An 18,896-nucleotide genomic window follows, 5' to 3' on the forward strand; every position below is an offset into this window, starting at 1 on the left:
ATATAATTTTGTCTGGCTGGAGAGGCTTTATATGTATTGTTAGTTGTAAAAATGTTTTAAAAAAAAAATAAATAAATAGAAGATGAATTATCGAAGTATAACATTCTCCCATCCCTCCCATCTCAGCAGTCGTACTCAGAGAAGAACACAGGCAGTGCCATCGCCCACTCCTGTCCCTGGTGGTGCCCGTGCTGGTGGCCTGGCACAAAGACAGTGTGCCCCAGGTCCTAGCCACCCTGAGGGCAGGGCTTCCCGGCTCGCCCAACACAGACGACTCCTAGGCCGTCCTGTTCCATTCTGGCCCTGGGATGCTGCTGTCATGCCTGCACCAGGAGAGGCTCAGGTAGGGGGGTCTGCCATGGGACGGAGGGTGTGGAGAGGGGGTGGTTTGTTGTGTTTGTCAGAAATGACTCTTGAGATGTGATGTGTCTGTTTTGTTTTTGTTATGTTATGATGATTGTTGGTATTGTGACGTCGAGTGGCTTTGGGTGTTAATTTATTTATTCAACAGTACAAGTGAATTTGTGTTTGAGGGAAGCCTTCAACAATGTACTCCCTAACATGTTCCCTTCCCCTCCTCCTCTCCTCCCCTTCTCCCTCAGTGCGGGCTGTGAGGTGGGCCTGGTGCTGGGGGCCCTGAGTGGTAGTGGACAGACAGAACACAGGGCCCATGTGGCCCTCACCCTGGACAAGCTGCTGGAGGCCCTAGGGGGACAGCAGCAGCCAGGCTCGCATACTGTAGAAGGTATGTCCCAAATCTTCATAGTAGTCATACAAATATTATTTATTTCCAATAACGTTGTCAATCACTGCTGTTTTACTGGCATTTTTGTTTTGCCCTTTAATAAATCATTTATAAGGTTAATATATCATATTTTTTAATAGTCTGCTCACCTTTTATAAATCATTATTTCTGCATTAGTAAATGTCAGGATGCTCTCCTTCCTTGATTCCTTCCCTCCCTCCCTTGGTCTTGGCCTACTCTGTAGCAGGTGTGGGGTGGTACCCTGGATCTTACTGGCTGGGCCTTCCAAGTGGTGCAGCGGTCTAAGGCACTGCATTGCAGTGTTGCAGTATCACTACAGCCTGGGGTTTGATCCCATGCTGTGTCACAACAGGCCGTGACTGGGAGTCCCATAGGGCAGTGCACAATTGGCCCAGTGTCATCCGGGTTGGAGGAGGTTTTGGCCGGGAGCGGCTTTACTAGGCTCACCGCACTCTAGCGACTCCTTGTGGTGGGAAGGTTGCCTGCAGGCTGACTTCGATCATCAGTTGAAAGGTGTTTGCTCCGACACATTGATGCGGCTGGATTCTGGGTTAAGCGTGCGGGTGTTAAGAAACACGGCATGGCAGGTTGTTTGGGAGGACACATGACTTGACCTTCACCTCTCCCGAGACTGTTGGGGAGTTGCAGCGATGAAACTAGATCGTAATTGGATATCACGAAATTTACTCTGGAGCAGGTGGTTCATGGCCTGTCATCCTGTGCACTCGGTAAGGCTGAAGACATCAAACCCTGCCTTCTGGCTGCCTGGATCAAGATCCTACTGTCTGAGGTTCTGGCTGCTGTCAACAGTCTGGTGCCTCTGGTGGGATCAGAGACTGGCCTTCATTAGGTAAATATTTTTACGTTTGAGAGGGGATTAGTGGAATGTAATGCTGTACTGTACTGTACAAATACAAAAGGTAATCCTCCGAAATGAACAGTTTTTAAACATCCCCCCAGATGGAGCCAAACGTCTACTTATGACAATGTGTTCTGAGGGACAGTGTGTGGCTGTTCTCTCCCTTCCAGCTGAGCAATGAAACTGAGCAGTTCTCTCAGAAGCAGGACAGACTGAACAAGGTCCTTTGGGGGATCACAGAAGAAATTGTTAGAAAAGCTCACAAGAAACAAACAACAAGCAAACCCTGCTCCTGTCTTTCCCCTGTAGATCACGTCGTTCTCTGGGGCCATAGGGCTGCATTGTGACAGTGCATTTCTGGTAGGACACCTCTACCTGGCTCACTTCTGCAGCAGCCACAGCTGCACAGTAGGTGAGGACCACACAACAACATGCCACAGAAGTATCATACCTACAGAAAAGTGGCTTGATAGAGATCCTCCAAATCAGCGATTCTATATGTACTTCTTGTATTAAACCCCCCTGGGAACAAAATGCAGAGTGTGAGACCTCCATGAATTCTTCCTACACTGTCCCCTCTCCCCAGATGCATACTCGAGGCCACTTGTACGAGGGCCTCTCCGTGTGGATGAAACACGGTTCTCAGGACAAGCTCCATATGTATGGGGAGACCCTGGGTCAGCAGCAGTTCCAGCAGGATATCTACCCCCAGTGCCTGGCCCTCTGTTTGTCCCTCCTCCGGGCCCTGGTCTAGGCCGTTGCCCCCACCCCCCCAACACCGTTTGGGCTGTCCAGTGTTCTACTACAGGGAAGATCTTCAACCTCCTTCCAAACCATATACAGGCAGGGAATTCTTTCTTTTTAGACTAGTGCACCAGTCAGTTATTTTTCTGACTGAATCACATGACAAGGAATGTCTGGTGTGTAAGACCAGTGATCACTAAACACTTTGAATTTTGACCATCCACTGAGATGTCTGTCGGTGGTTTATTGTACAACCTAGGAGTGGACCTGTACGTGGACCTGTACTATTGACCAGTCACATTTATTTACGTGGGCCCCCTGCCTCCTCTCCTCCCCCCATCTGATGATTAGCAGAGTGGCAGCAGGCTGTCTACACTCATTAGGAGCGGGCTCCTGAATCCTACTGTGGTTGGCGGTTGCAGTGAAAAAATATAAATATATACTACATATATAATATATACAGTATATATTTCCTTAACAATTATTTTATAAATCCATTTTTTGTAAAAAAAATAAAAATTGTTGCTGCCTCTTGGGCCCCCCACAAGCCTGGGCCCAGGGGCTTCAGCCCCGGTAAGCCCCTGCATTAATCCGACCCTGCCCCTGCATTAATCCGACCCTGCTCCAGGTATTGGTTGCAGCGGTCGTCTCCTGGGGGCGACCACACCATGCCCCTCCTCCTGGGCATCAGGGCCCAGTGGTTTCCATGGCAACAGGGGTGAAGCCGCCTCGGTCTACTTCACGCCATGTGCGAGCAGTCGGTCTCACTATACCTGCTGGGATTGCCCCACAACCTGAGTTAGCTATTGGCTAAGGAGCCCTGAAGGGAACAGTCACAGAAGGTAGGTAAGTGGCCCAGACTTCACATACTCTCGCAGCCCCAACTACAGACACCTTTGACAGGACTTAAGTGGAATATTAATCAGTAATGAAAATGTTTGGTTTATCATGTGTAATTACAAATGTTATATTTGCACATTATTGTCATTAAGGCGCATTGTAGATGCAAAACTAATTTCCAGGCAAGCAGACAAAGTATTTTCTCATCTCATTGACAAAGTAAAAATGGTGTGTTTCTGTGTTAGTTCATTGACTGGCTCTTCAGCACCACAGAGGGTCCTGAAACTGGACTATCAGAGACCTCCATCAACACAGCCAAAGGTGAGACAAAGCACCACACAAAATAAAAAGTATTGCGACAAAAGATATCCCACACACTTTTCCCCCAAAAAAGAACATTTTATTTTAGTTTACATTGTCCGCATACATGCAAATGTTTTGAAACTTTGACCATTCTTCTACTTGCTTCGTAACATTTAGTTCCAACCCATCCCTACAGCTGCCTTGCTGGCTCTGAATATGTGTATTGCGGGTGGTATACCAGGGCAGCAGCTGCATATGGGTGGAGCCTCAGAGGTGACCTGGGGGTTAGGGATGGAATTAGAGAGGGAGGAGAAGATGAACTCCCCCACTCTGAGCTGTCCTGCTTAAGACAATCTTATCTACAAATAATACAATTACTCCTAAAGTGATATATCCTAAGAGAAGAAATCCATGCTATGTCCTTCTCATCTTCTTATTCCAGTTATCAAGCTGCAGTTTTCTCTCCCTCAGTGAATGCCACACTGTTCCATAAGCACCTAGAAAGACAAAAGGTTGACTCACAGTTGTTCCAGTGCTTGAAAGATTCTTTTCAAACTCTTTTCAATACACAAAATAGACAAAGTGGAAGGTAAAATACAAGTAATGTACAGTATGTACCTTCTGTGATGACTGAGACCATGCAGAGGGGGATAGACAGGGTGTATCGAGCCCACAGCATGGCAAAGGAATCAAATCAAACTTTATTTGTCACATGTACTGAATACAACAAGTGTAGGCAGACCTTACCGTGAAATGCTTACTTACGAGCCCTAAACCAACAATGCAGTTCAAAAATAGTTAAGAAAATAAATACCAAATAAACTAAATTAAAAAATAATAAAAAGTAACACAATAAAATAACAATAACGAGACTATATACATGGGGTACTGGTACCGAGTCAGTGTGCAGGGGTACAGGTTAGTTGAGGTAATCTGTACATGTAAGTTGGGGTGAAGTGACTATGCATAGATAATAAACAGTGAGTAGCAGCAGTGTACAAAACAAATGGAGGGGGGCGTGTCAATGTAAATAGTCCGGTGGCCATTTGAATGCATGCCTATCTAACACAGGAGTGCATGTGTATCTGCAAATGTCAGACACAACCAAACTTAACCCTTTAAGCACCCCCTAGGGTGGTAGACATTTTTTGTTTCAGCCCAGCACTTACACACCTTATTTTACTAATCTAGAGCTAGGTGAATAGTTGAATCAGGTGTTAATGCTGGGCTAGGACAGAAATGTGCAACCCTTACTTTTATACAATATGTCTTAGTTCCGATTACATAACTTATCTAGAACGTTCCACAGGTAAAACTGGTTTCCTCTGGAACTCCTCTTGACTGATTATCACCACGAACAGTAGGGTGTTTCTCTCCATAACCTGGACAAGGAAACTACTGAGACTACTTTTGAGTTCTTTGATTTTGGCATGAACTATTACCACAGGAATCAGTGGGGACATACTGAGCTTTCCGATCTGACAAAGAGCATCACTTATCTCCATTTGTTGCTCGCACAATCACATACAGTCACATACAGACCAATCAGACATGAATTGCTCTATCCTAACCTGTCCAATTTTACCAGATTGGTGAACTGAACATCTTCAATTATTGGAGGAAGGTTACACTTTGTAGTATTTGAACAGGGCCCAAAATGCAAAGAGACAGAACACAATATTAGGCTTGGGAGAGGCACACACTTGAACAAACCGTGGCAGAAGGCGTCCCTTCTCGATCTCATCAGCGATATGGAAGAGCGCCAGCATGGACAGCATCTGGCATAGACTCATCACAACCTCTACAGCATTGAACGTGTCAGCTCAACCTGGTCTCAGAGCATTTTATATTATTCTGTATGTAAAACCGAGAAACTCCATTTAGTAGGATATGTTATGTTTCATATGGTATGTATTAATCTGTGGATGTCCATCACCCATTTTGTTTGATATGTTACCAATTACAATTCACGCACCGTACTTTAAAAAAAGTCTCCATCAAAATCCATCAGTTTACGATAGAGATATCTGTTTTTTTGCATTGGATGCGTCTCAATCCACCGCATCCGCTGTGTCGCACTTTTGTTTTGGCTACAAATGAATGGGAAAGGGGAGACTCTCACAAATATGATGGTGTTCTCTGTTTTGCTCTACGACCCCCACAAGTGTCACGGGACTCGCCTGAAGGTAACTGGTTTAAGATGAATGGAGGTAGTTTAGTGCCTACAACAAAAAAGGGGTTAAATATGTGTAAAAAAAGATATATATATATATATTTTTATATATATTTAGTACCAGTCAAAAGCTTGGACACACCTGCTCATTCAAGGATTATTTTTATATTATATTTGGTACTATTTTCTACATTGTAGAGCTATGAAATCAAACTACAAAATAACCCATATGCAATCATGTAGTAACCAAAAAGGTTATATTTTAGATTCTTCAAAGTAGCCACCCTTTGCCTTGATGACAGCTTCGCACACTCTTGGCATTCTCTCAACCAGCTTCATGAGGTAGTCACCTGGATTGCATTTCAGTTAATGCGTTTGATCCAATCAGTTGTCTTGTGACAAGGTAGGGGTGGTATACAGAAGATAGCCCTATTTGGTAAAAGACCAAGTCCATATTATGGGAAGAATAGCTCAAATATGCAAAGTGAAACAACAATCCATAATTACTTTACTCTAAAGAATGAATACAAACTATACAAAATGTAACATACTGTACTAAATGGAGCGTCTCCGATTACATACATAATAATATGAAATTCTCTGAGACCAGGTTGCAACGCTGTATGGATAAACATAGGTCAATGTGTCAATTCAGTGTGTTCAGTCAGTGGTGTCATTGCATGCAGAGACCAGTTGGCTACATTGATGTCAGAAGTGGGAAGACACCATACGGCCATTGGAGTCGCCGATTTACATACAGAATAATACGAAATTCTCTGAGACCAGGTTGCAACGCTGTATGGATAAACATAGGTCAATGTGTCAATTCAGTGTGTTCAGTCAGTGGTGTTATTGCATGCGGCCAATGGAAGAGTGAGCAGACACATGAATGGGCTAGATAGAAATTGATGTGTCGATTATGGGGATGCAATAGCTTATGGAACTTGGCACTCCAGTTATGCATATTTTTTGCTGGTGTGGGCCAGGGGTTTCAGTAGCAGATTTCTGACTGTCTGTCAGATGTGGAGTTAATGCCCTCTAGTGGTTGATTTTGTACATGAGGTATTCAAATACAGGTCTTGGGGGTTTTAAACCTTACTCTACAATCTGGTTTTCAACCTTACCCTGTAAACCAATGGTTCCCAACCAGGGGAACTTGGCCTATCCACAGGGGGTACTTGAGAAGACTCATGAGACAGTAGGCCTACTGGTAAAATGCACATGAGGGGGTACTTCATGGGTAAAATTCAGTTGGTGCTACAGTAACTGAAAAACATTGGCACTGCCGTACACCACCCTGTCTGACTTCATTTGAAGTACTTGAGGTAAAACCATAAACAGTTTTGGTATTTGTTTGGTATTATAAGGATAGCTCAGGCAAACATCTCCACAAAGTCAACTTTGGGCTCATAGTGTAGTATGGAATGAATCCATGTGAATAACATGTTGTGCCTCCCCCACTGTGGGTGTAACAGAAGCCATGCAGCGTGACATGCCAAGGGGTCTGGCCTATAGCTGCAGCCTGCCACTCTGGTACCTCAGGATCGGGGTGAGAACAGCACCCACAGGGTCCAATCAGGGTGGGGTAGGGGTGGTAATGGTGGGGGTTCGGGTTAAGCGTGTGTTACTGCATAAAAGGGGCATCGGGCAATTTGTATTCTTCGGATCACACCGTCTCATCGACGAGGCTTTAGATTCCCATCATACAAGAAGGTCAAAGTGACACCGGAGAAGTACTCAAGTCCATTCCAAGTTTGCAGTTTTTAGATGCCGGTGTCTCTGTCTGTCCTTGCTCTACCACAGTGCGGTATGAAGAAACGGCTCGTTGAAGGGGGACGTTAGGACGCTCTCCACACAATTCCAAACAAAACGACTTCATGTCAATATGACTGCCTAACATGAGATTACTGGTTAGGCTATACTTTATCTTACACTTGGCTATTTATTTACCTGATGTTCAATTTGAAAAAGTAGAAAGATAGATATTACATTATAAGTATATAGTCATTACTGTTTGATTTGTTTGTGATTCATTAAAATAACAACTATTTAGCACCATTTGATAGCAGGTATGTGTTAAAAACTGTCTTGAAGTCCTCAGCCTAAATCAAATCAAATCAAATGTTATTTGTCACACGAATCCAGCAGGTGTAGACATTACAGTGAAATGCTTACTTACGAGCCCTTAACCAACAATGCAGTTTTAAGAAAATACACCCCAAAAAGTAAGAGACAATAATAACAAATAATTAAAGAGCAGCAGTAAATAACAATAGCGGGGCTATATACAGGGGGTACCGGTACAGAGTTAGTGTTAATGTACGTGGGCACCGGTGTCGAGGTAATTGAGGTAATATGTACATGTAAATAGAGTTATTAAAGTGACTATGCATAGATAATAACAGAGAGTAGCAGCAGCATTATGGGGGGGGGGGGGGTTGTTCAGGAGTCTTATGGCTTGACAGTAGAAGCTATTTAGGAGCCTCTTGGACCTAGACTTGGAGCTCCGGTACCGCTTGCCATGCGGTAGTAGGGAGAACAGTCTATGACTAGGGTGGCTGGAGTCATTGACATTTTTTAGGGCCTTCCTCTGACACCGCCTGGTATAGAGGTCCTGGATGGCATGAAGCTTGGCCCTGGGGATGTACTGGGCCGCACGCACTACCCTCTGTAGTGCCCTCTGTAGTGCCCTCTGTAGTGCCCTCTGTAGTGACCGTATAATGGTATTTTAGTAACTGTCAGTTTAGTTCATGATCTTAGAGACAGTATAAGGTCACCCAATCATCATATTCTTAGTAGAAAACAACCCTCCTCAAAACGGATTGATAGATGGACCAGGGTCTCATTACGACCACAGGCTCCAGCCCTTAATATAGTTCTCTGTAGACAACCACAGGAGCCTGGTTGCTAATGGACAGCTCTTCAGAGAGCAACAGACCTGGTGCCCCAAGGAGGCCTGGAAAAATACAAGCCAATGAGGTCAGTGTTGTCAGGGCAGGCCAATGAGGCCCAGTGTCCGCTCAGATCTCCCAGCCAACCAAACCGCTACCAATGTTTTCCATTGCCTCCCAACTTAACCCTAGACTTAGAGGTATGTGGACTTTGTGAGATGGGATCGATCCATGGTAATTCAGGAAATTCATTGAAATTCCAATTCAAGAATGGAGAAATCCCATGTCGAAAATGCTGATTGAAGTAACTATCAATCACCATTCAAGTCCAAAGGTTATTCTTATCACCCACACAACATAGGGTCCAGTAGCAGGTTCCATACCCCCATGCCAGGGGCCATATCAGATAACCTTTACACCTAGTATCTACCCTTTCTTTGGGAATCCCCTGTCCAGCTCCAGCCCTAACCCCATTGGCTGACTGGCTGATAAATACATAGTAACAGATGGTGAAACGGTCAGACTCCCACTGCCCCATTCACCAGGCCTCCTCTGGAGCCTTGCATGCTGCCTTTATTAGCTACTAAGAAGATCTCTTGCCTTGCCTCCAGATAGCTGCTAGATTTTACTGGGCATTTCACAAGACATCTTAGCTCTTGTACTGACCAATAGCAGAGCATAACCAGAGTATAGGTCCTGAAAAGTGTCAAAGACTCCAGCCACCCTAGTCATGGACTGTTCTCTCTGCTACTGCACGGCAAGTGGTACCAGAGCACCAAGTCTAGGTCCAAGAGGCTTCTAAACAGCTTCTAACCCCAAGCCATAAGACTCCTGAACACCTAATCAAATGGCTACCCAGACTATTTGCATTGCCCCCCCCCCCCCTCTTTTACATTGCTGCTCCTCTCTGTTGTTATCATCTATGCATAGTCACTTTAATAACTCTACCCACATGTACATATTACCTCAAATAACCGGTGCCCCCGCACATTGACTCTGTACCGGTACCCCCCTGTATATAGTCTCGCTACTGTTATTTTACTGCTGCTCTTTAATTACTTTACTTTAATTTCTTATTCTTATCCGTATATTTTTTTTAAACATTTGATTTTTTTTGTTTATTTCTATTTTAAATTTTGTTTTATTTTATTTTATGTAACTGCATTGCTGGTTAGGGGCTCGTAAGTAAGCATTTCACTGTAAGGTTGTATTCGGGGCATGTGACTAAGAACATTTGAATTGATGTGCTTTAACTAAATCCATTGGGGTGAATACATTACTGTGCTGAATACCTTGAGGAAGTAAGTAATTGCTATAATAATCACCTTGGAAATGTCTATAGTGACATTGTACACAGTGAATACGCAATGTACAGTGAACATACAGTGTTTGCATGTGATGGACATACACGTTATGGGTTTTGTGTAAAAAAAAGTTGCAAAGTAATAGATCATACCAAATCACTGATCCACTGGAAGTCTGCAGTGTGTGTATTGTGTGTGTATTGGTGAGGGATTGGGCATGTGCAGCCAGGTCACCCGTGATACAAGTCAATATTAGACGTCCATCTATGTCTGAGTATGTTGGGAGATGACGTGGAAACCGGCCACTAGGACAGCAGTGAGCTCTGTTACCTTCAAGTAGGTTTTGGTAAGCATCTGACTCTGATTCCAAAAGTTGCAAGTTCAAATGTAGCGATTAAAAGTTGTTTTTTAGATTTTTGTTTTAAGCCTATCCCAAACCTTAACCCTTACCTTAGTCATTCGGAGTAAATGCCTAACCTTAAGATTTCTGAGTTAATGCCTAAATTTAACCTTAAACACTTTGAAATTTGACATTTGAGAAACATGGACAAATGTCTAATTCTGACGTGAGACTGTGAGAGCTAGTTGGTGTGTGAGTGTGTGTATTCTTGTCATCCACCCGCAGAGGACTTGGAACCATTTACGATTAATGGCCGACATGATTTAACACCTGCTGTTTTGATACGGGCTCCAAAAGTAACTGTATCTACTCCTCAGGACTTGCACAGACCAACTGTCTAAAATAGCCCTCTAAATGTACCCTGTTTCAGTGGGAGAAGGAAGGTTTAGCCTTGGTCACAGCATGGAATAGTGTTTTTAAATGCAAGGGGTCCTCATAGATAGACAGTGAGGTCTTGGTACTAGACAAACAGACAAACAAGTGACAGATATACAGAAAGACAGATAGGCAGACAGACAGAAATATACAGATGGATGAAACCATTTGGATTATGCAACAGAGGCCCGGAGTTATTCGGATGCAAGTGGCCCTGACATAACTGAGGCTCAGACCACTTTTTTTCTCTTTCCTGGGGGTCGGGTACCTCTCTGGTTACCTAGGCTGTGCTTAGACAGGCAGCCCAATTCTGATGATTTTCCATTAATTGGTCTTTTGACCAATCACAACAGATTTTTTTCACAACTGATCTGATTGGTCAAAATACCAATTAGTGAAAAAAATATCAGAATTGGGCTGCCTGTGTCCACACAACCATAGATACCCTTTCTACATGACACTGTTGGCAGGCATTGCCCTGCGGAGCCATGGGGATTTTACAACATGGGCCTCCTTGTTGGATGCCTATCCTGACTCCTCAATGGCAACTTTGCTCTGATTGCTCATGGGCCTATTCAATTGATAGATTATTTTCCTTTCCTTCTTCCCTTAAGGTTATCAATGATCAAACAGAATTGGAAAAAGAAGTGCATGTTTGCATTAAATCTATTATCCGGTTGTGGGATGTAACAAAAGATGGCTTGTAACAGAACGTGAGTCATGGTGAGTCAGATCAGTGAGATTTGTGTCGTGCTAAGTACAGGATCTTAATTTGAGCCAGTTTGCTACAGCAGAAACGTAATCCTGCAGCAACAATAAATGTGAATTATTATGTGGATTATATTGGACATTTTTTGTAGGGGTTGATACATTTTTTGTAAGGACAAATCAAGTCTGAAATTTGAAAGTGGGAAATTACAAACTTTAGAAGCCTTTTTAAACCTTCGACACACTACAAATGTGTATTTCCTGCTGTGGAAGGAAATTCTCATCAACAAAATAGTGATCAAATTAAGATCCTACATCTGCAGGGCGGCAGGCTGGTTGTGATATGACCAGTGCTGTAAGTCTTGGCAGGGGTGTGTCTCTCCAGTACGAGTCTTGGCAGGGGATGGGGCTCTCCAGTATGAGTCTGCAGATGTTGAATCTCAGAATGGAGTGTTGATCATTTCTGGTCGTCAACACTGTCTGTCACAGGGTGAACACGCACAGACGCACACACACACACACACACACACACACACAGATGCATACACACACACAGATGGATACACACACACACAGGACACTATTAAATCTAAACCGGTCTCCGGGTCAAAAAGGGAAAAATTGTGCTCTTCCACATCAGGATACTGTACACAATACAGTATATCACTTTCTACCATGTGGTAACATGTGATCAAACTATTTATGAAGCAGACCTACACACTACACACAGTGCTCCAGGGTGAAGTTTCCCCGAGGTACAGATCTAGGATCACCTTCCCCTCCTCCAATCCTAACCTTAACCACATGGGGGAAATGCAAAACTGATCCAAGATCAGCTTCTAGTGGCGACATCACCCTACTCCCCATCATGCACTTTTATGAGACACTGATAACAGATTATCAGATTGATATGATCAAGAGAAACATATCAGTGTTTAGCGAGGCCAGGTGATACCATGGCCTGTGTGTACAATCAGGGGCACTGTGCCTATTTGCCCTGTGAGTAGCTGCTCACTAACAGCCCATATCTCATACCTAGAGCCCTACAGAGCCATTACCAAACACATCAATCATCTAGAGAAATTGCATATAGCAATATTGGTGTATAATCGATAAGTCTTGACTTAATTCTAAAGGACACTGTCATAATACTGTCAAGTCATAAACTCAGGGCGACTTACATATATGACTGTCATACATAAATAACTGCTTGTATCATGACTTAAGTATATTTCCTGTATGTGCAGCAGCTCTCATGACTGTTGATGTCCACATGTCATTATTATGAGTATTAAGATAAAGTCTTTATCATCAATACATTTGCTACTATCTTTAATTTCACTAGCTGAAAGAAAAGTTATTCTTGGCACTTTTTAAACGTTTTATTTATGGTCAGGTCAACAAGACATAAAGTTTGGAGCAGGAAATTTTTGCACCAAACAAGTGCCAATCAAATGTAGTCTAATTCTGAAATAGAAAGTAACCCTATAATTTAAAAAAATCAGCATGTGATGCATAGCGAATTCTCTTCGATTCCAAGTGAGATACGGTATGCATAACAGTTAATATTGCGAGCTTATTTGCATGTGATTTGACGGAGGCGGTCCTAAGGAGCTGTCTACTACCATGGTTGTGCTAAAACAATTCTGAAAAGGTGGCTTTGAAGCAGAACACAGCAAAAATAGTTGTGTTATTATGACAATCAGTACCTTAAAATTCTATCTAACCCTAATTTGATACATTATGAGTCATATTACATATCAAGAGACATTTGTGTCTATGTATAACTTTACAAAATACGTTAATAAATGTGGTTTTATGGAAAATAAGATTTTAAGTGTTACATTTTATGATTTAATACATTGCCTGTAAAGACTGTCATTCGCCTCACGCAGTGCGATTATTTATCAACACAAATCACTAGGCCTATTCATTGACTCTGAAAGTAGAGAATAAAAAAAATAGAGTAGGTTATTGAGATGCAACCGTGTGTAATCACCATCGCCTGTGTGTATTGCAAAACATTACTGTCTTATTGTGGCATGTGCCTACAAGCAACGCTCACAACATAACTATCCTATTCCCAGTGACACGCATTTCAATTGTCATGTGGCTTAAACCACTGTGCGTGAAAGTGTGATAATACCCAGACACTTTTACAAGCATTTATATTAAGCTCAAAATAACTCCCATCACTTGTTGGACGAGGCAGCTGATGATTTGTTTGCTGGGTGGAATGTATGTGGAGACAGTCACCCTTGTCTGTCGTGTGAAACAAAACACGCCGCACATAACAACTGACGTTTAAAATAGCCGTTTTATAATTTCGTCACCATTTCTATGTTTGTGTTCTAGCGTGTATTTTAAGAAGGGCAGACACGGGTCCGTCTCCACACAGAATGCCACCTCTGTTCAACTCCCGTTCAGGCTTGGAGTTGGAGCAAATACATCCATTATAGTAGGCCTAGCTTAATGCGTTAATTTTGTTCACGCCTGTAAAAGCGCACACCGGTTTGTAAATAGCTCGTAATTTTTAGATGCTTTGCTTACAATGGCTATGAGTTAGACTATCTGGAGTACCGGCGTGTCCAATGGCCTCCGAAGTGACAGTCCCGAGCGCAGCTGTCGGCCAGAGGCTAGCGCACAGCAATACCTCCACTAGGAGCCTGTGGTTGGTTCTCTGGACATCAGGGGGTGAAATAGGAAATCCTGGGGACTTCTATTTCTATTGTTTATTTTCTATCCCATGCCAAATGTAAAATTGCCAGCATACAAGGTGTGCGTAACGCAATGGAAACAATGGACGCGTCCGAGAAGAATCTAACTCACCCAAAGGACACCGATGTGTTAAAAAAGCGCATACCCGATAGCAAGGATACCACTGGGACGGAAGATGAATCGAAGTACGTTGAATTTAACGATTTACTTGATTTGGATACAGACGGCACGAAAACTGTCAACGTTTCTGTCACCAGTGAAGGAAGCCAAATGGCGATTGACGCGGGCAACTGGGAGTCGAGCGCAGAAGAAGAAACTGCTGGATACGGAGACAAGGCGAGTAAGATGACTGATCATATCAACAGTGACACATTTAAGGAGGATATTGTCGCAAAGAAGTGTGCCAAGGGCTATCTATCCGGGTTTCTTGGAACTGCCTGCTGCTCCAAGGTTCCTATTCTGAATGAAAACATTATGGCCAGCACCGAATCACAACGAGCCGTTGGTAATGGAGCGCACACCCGAGATTTTACCCCAAAAGAGGACGCAGAAAATACACCTGTTGATGAACAAAATGACAATGAAGATTTACAATACACTGACATGTTAAGCGAGCAAAGTGAATCGGGTGATGACGTGAGCTTGGTGCTGTCCGGTGATTGTGATGATTGCGCGCCTTGCAGTTGGAAGGATGAGTCTCATTACATAACCTCGCACGAGATCCAGCTCTCCGAGCTTTCAGATCACGATGTCGACTATGATATGGAGCAGGGTTGGGATGATAACCAGGTCTACTCTTTTGTCGATTATGCTGCTTTTGACGGTGATGGAACGACGGCAGGGAGAGAGGAGAGGGTGAAAAGCAATCAGGGTCTGGCTAATAGAGGACCAGCAGTCAGCACTAAGATGGAAAGTGATATCGGTGACGGTGACAAGTGCGCCATCTCAGAGAAAGGTCTGTCAAAGAACCAGAAGAATGTTGCAGGGCAGATCCACCTGTCAATCAAAACGACTTCCCGAGTTATAAATAAGCCTAGCAACGTCCAAGAAAATCAAAATAATATTTATTGTGCCAAGCACGCCGCAGACATGAGTCGCTATGTTTTTAGAGGAACTGGGTATGCAAATACGGAGAAATACTGTGATAGTGCTAAGTGTTGTATTGCCTCCCCCGGACGCTTGCACTTTGGTGGAAAATTAAAAGGGAAAGATGTTAACGACTATTCGAGCGGGGCATCCAGCGCCTTCAGTGATCTTGACGACGCCGATAAGGAAGTGCGCAACTTGACTGCCAGAGCGTTCAAGAGTTTAGCATACCCTTATTTCGATGCCATCAATTTCAGCACCTCCAGCGAGTCCTCCACCTCCGAGCTGGGGGTGAACAGGTGGTCAACTTGTGTTGACCTTAAATATGGCAACATGAACATGTATCAGAGACAGGGGCCGAATAAAGGGTTTAATACAAGTTCTACGTCATCCTCTGAAATTGCTAAGGTTAAAGACAATAAAGGTTATAAGGGTTTGGTATTGGCTAATACTAATCCGCACACGAACAAGCTCTTTGCTTTGAATGGTGCCCTTTCTGGTCACTATAACCCATCTTCCGCAGCAAAGAAATGTGAGTTTACGGGGGAATTTGGGCAGGGGCACAGTGGGATTATTACGATCACAGGGACATTAAATGTTTGTTGTAATGTCACATCCGGGATGTCTGGGAGTGAAAGGCGCTCAAAATGTGCAAAAAACTCAACAGGATCACGTTCCACAGATGAAGTTACCAACGCATTGCCAAGCGGCCAGGGGAGTGAGAACAGGAAGCAACCATGTAATGCAGGGGAAACCATGGAAGACACACACAAGAAAGCAACATTAGCCTCGAGCCTTCTTAAAAATGTAATTTCTAAGAAAATGCAGTTTGAGCAGGAGCGTAAAATGGAGAGGGGGGAAATAAGCGAGCCCTATCACGCGCCATCTCCCTTTCTCAAACAAGAGCCCGAAATTACGCACAGGGAGAGGGAGAGGACTACACCAAAGGAGTCTAAGGATTTTCAAAGGCAGAACTCGAAATACTCAGAGGCGAGTTCTGACCTAACTATTGTTTGTGTGGATGAATTAGGGGATTTAGTGGACACCAGCTCATGCGATGCCAAAGACGACTGTCGGAGACAAGACAGTTTAATTATTGCACCAGAAACTAATTCAGAGTCGACAACTGAAGTAGGAATTGGTACTAAAATAGGAGCATTCGAAGCGTCCAAAAGCACACTGCTTCGAAGTCAAAATAGCGCATTCAGATCCTGGAGGGACGGTGAGCTAGAGTTTCAAAAGGAACATAAAAACGATAAAACTCCAGATGAGAAACCGTCTTCGTCCACCGACAACCAGGGGGAAACGGACTTGTACACCGATCCAGGCAACAGTAAACTTACCAAAATGACACATTTGCTTGTGCCAAATATCCAACTACTACTATCCAATGAGATAGAAGTTTCAAAACCCCTGCCGACTATGAATTATTTAACCCGCGCGCCCGCGGATCAAGGAGAGGAAGGTGTGAAGTTGCGCACCAACAACGTCGCGGATCCTAGAAGTATTGTAACATCTACATCGCCGGAAATTAAAATCAGTTTACGGAGTGTAAAAGAAAACAAAGGCGACCCTTTCAACGTTGCAAAGCTGGTGCCTCCCAATATAGGCTGTAACTCAGTCAAACTGATAAAGCCAGGAGACGAGCCCAGGTGCCAAGCGCTCGCTACGGCATTGAAGGGTGAGTCTTCCGAAAAATTACCACACTTCATGGTCAGAGACATACGAAACCACAGGGCTAAGCTGCAAACACCTATACACAAAGTTAGAGATGTGCGTAAATTGGTTAAAAGTTCTTATCACTTTGTGTCTTTGGATAATAACGTTACCGCCGGCGACTTTCACTCAGATCAGAAACTTTCCAAAAAGGGATCTTATAGAAACCCTTCGTCGCTTCCCCCCATCAAAATAAAGTATCAGTCTGTGAATACCAATAGCAATGAGAATGGGAAGCAATCTGTAAATCAAACAGAGAATTCTACATTTAAGCTCAACGAGGATTCATTTGAAGTTTTCAGGTCATCACCCCAGCAAGAGGCGGCCAAAAGCGGCAACCGACGATCGTCAGGGAGAGTGCCATTAGGCAATACAAAACAACTGAAAGGTGATTCGTCCGAATGCCCCATTGGACTTCTACTTGAAACCAGCACAGCTTCTATAAGACATGAGAAAACACTGGACATCGGTGACAAGACAAAACCTGAGTCTAAATTGTCCAACCTGGCTGCATTCGAGAAATTACAGGATGCAGTCAAAACCATGGAGCAGTTGTATGTTTTTGATAGAAATGAGTGGAAGAGGAAATCCAAGCCACCCTCTATATTATCAGACAGTCATGCGCTCTCTCTCATATCCAGCAAGGAGGATGGGTCAGAGAAGGAGGGAAGGAATGTGGCCAGTGAGGGGGCAATGGAGAGTTCGAGAGAGAGGGAAAGGGCCAACAGTATGGAGGCAGACAGGCCCGTCCAGTTCAGCAGAGCCTCTGCCGAGCCCGAAAACTGCCTCACTATCCCCGTCAAGTCTCACGACACCAGCGCCAAGCAAGCCGCCGTGTCTGCCGGCGGTGGCTATGAGAATACAGCCATTTATACCTTCGCCACCACGGGCATCAAGACCCAGACCCAGACGGCCAGCCCACCTGGTCATGGTGGCGCCCGGAAGCAGGAAGAGACCCGAAAGTCTCCACAGAAACGCTCCACCATCGTCATGAATACGAGAGCCCAGGACACGTTAACGGCCATGATCTACCACATGCCCATGGCTCAAAGCATGGCGTCTGCCCAACTTCAGATGTACTGCTTCTCCCCGGCCATGGCCCCACATGCCGTGCCCCACACTCAGAGAAAGATGCTCTTTGACCCCAGCACAGGGAACTACTACCTGGTAGACACCCCTGTCCAGCCGGCCACCTGCCGCCTCTTCGACCCCGAGACGGGACAGTACGTGGAAGTGCCCATCTCCCAGCAGCCCATGTCCCCCATGCCCATGTCCATGCCCCAAATGCCGCCCGTGCCCATTTCCATGCCCATCTCACCCTTAGCCCTGAGCCCCAGATCCTACGGCCCCACCTACACGATCTACCCAGGTTTCATGCCCGCCATTCCCGGCATTCCTCCCCTGATCCCCACAAGGATGCGGTCGCAGCTCTCCATGCCATCGGAGCAGGAAGACTCCGGAGACAAAGGCGGTTCCTCCCAGCCAGACTACATGGGGAGTCCCTACTACATGGCCATGGGGTCTGGAAAGTCTCCCCAGGCTGGAGGCTCCAGTATGGGCCAGGTCCAGCAGCAGGGACAGCCAGGTGTCCAGGGGTTCTCCAATGGGAAGCAGCCGGTGATCAGCATCACCTCCCAGCAGGGGCCCTGCATCATCGCCCCGCCTTCCTTCGATGGGACCACCATGAGCTTTGTGGTGGAGCGTAGGTAAACGGCAGGACGTGTCACATGATACAGAAGTGATTGTATTTTAGTAGGCTATCGTAAACCGTACCATGTTGTGCATGTGATTTTTAGGTTTTATTTGCTTCCCAGCAAAACTATTGATAGACCATAAAGGGAATGACAAAATGAGAAAAAAATACAGAAAATCACATTGTAGGATTTTTTATGAATTTTTTTTTCAAATTATGGTGGAAAATAAGTATTCGGTCAATAACAAAAGTTTATTTCAATACTTTGTTATATACCCTTTGTTGGCAATGACAGAGGTCAAATGTTTTCTGTAAGTCTT

At 44.4% G+C, this 18,896-nt stretch overlaps 1 protein-coding gene and 1 pseudogene across 1 annotated transcript; both read left to right on the top strand.

Annotated features, from left to right (window-relative positions):
• The window catches only part of LOC149973256 (focadhesin-like), a 39,990-nt pseudogene extending 36,130 nt beyond the window's left edge, over window positions 1-3,860 (top strand).
• A 9,879-nt stretch (window positions 3,861-13,739) lies between these two features.
• Window positions 13,740-18,593, top strand: LOC110500635 (uncharacterized protein C4orf54 homolog). The gene has a single exon (XM_021578116.3). The coding sequence runs from the start codon at window positions 14,154-14,156 to the stop codon at window positions 18,591-18,593; it is 4,440 nt and encodes a 1,479-aa protein (XP_021433791.3). The 5' UTR covers window positions 13,740-14,153.
• The last annotated feature ends 303 nt before the right edge of the window (window positions 18,594-18,896 follow it).

Source organism: Oncorhynchus mykiss, chromosome 21, assembly GCF_057628025.1.
Source record: "Oncorhynchus mykiss isolate SJ-2025 chromosome 21, ASM5762802v1, whole genome shotgun sequence".
Classification (NCBI taxonomy): Eukaryota; Metazoa; Chordata; class Actinopteri; order Salmoniformes; family Salmonidae; genus Oncorhynchus; species Oncorhynchus mykiss.

What these genes read in the sequence shown, in the direction of transcription:
- LOC110500635 (XM_021578116.3), top strand. Translation starts at nt 14,154, where the DNA reads ATGGAAACAATGGACGCGTCCGAGAAGAATCTAACTCACCCAAAGGAC.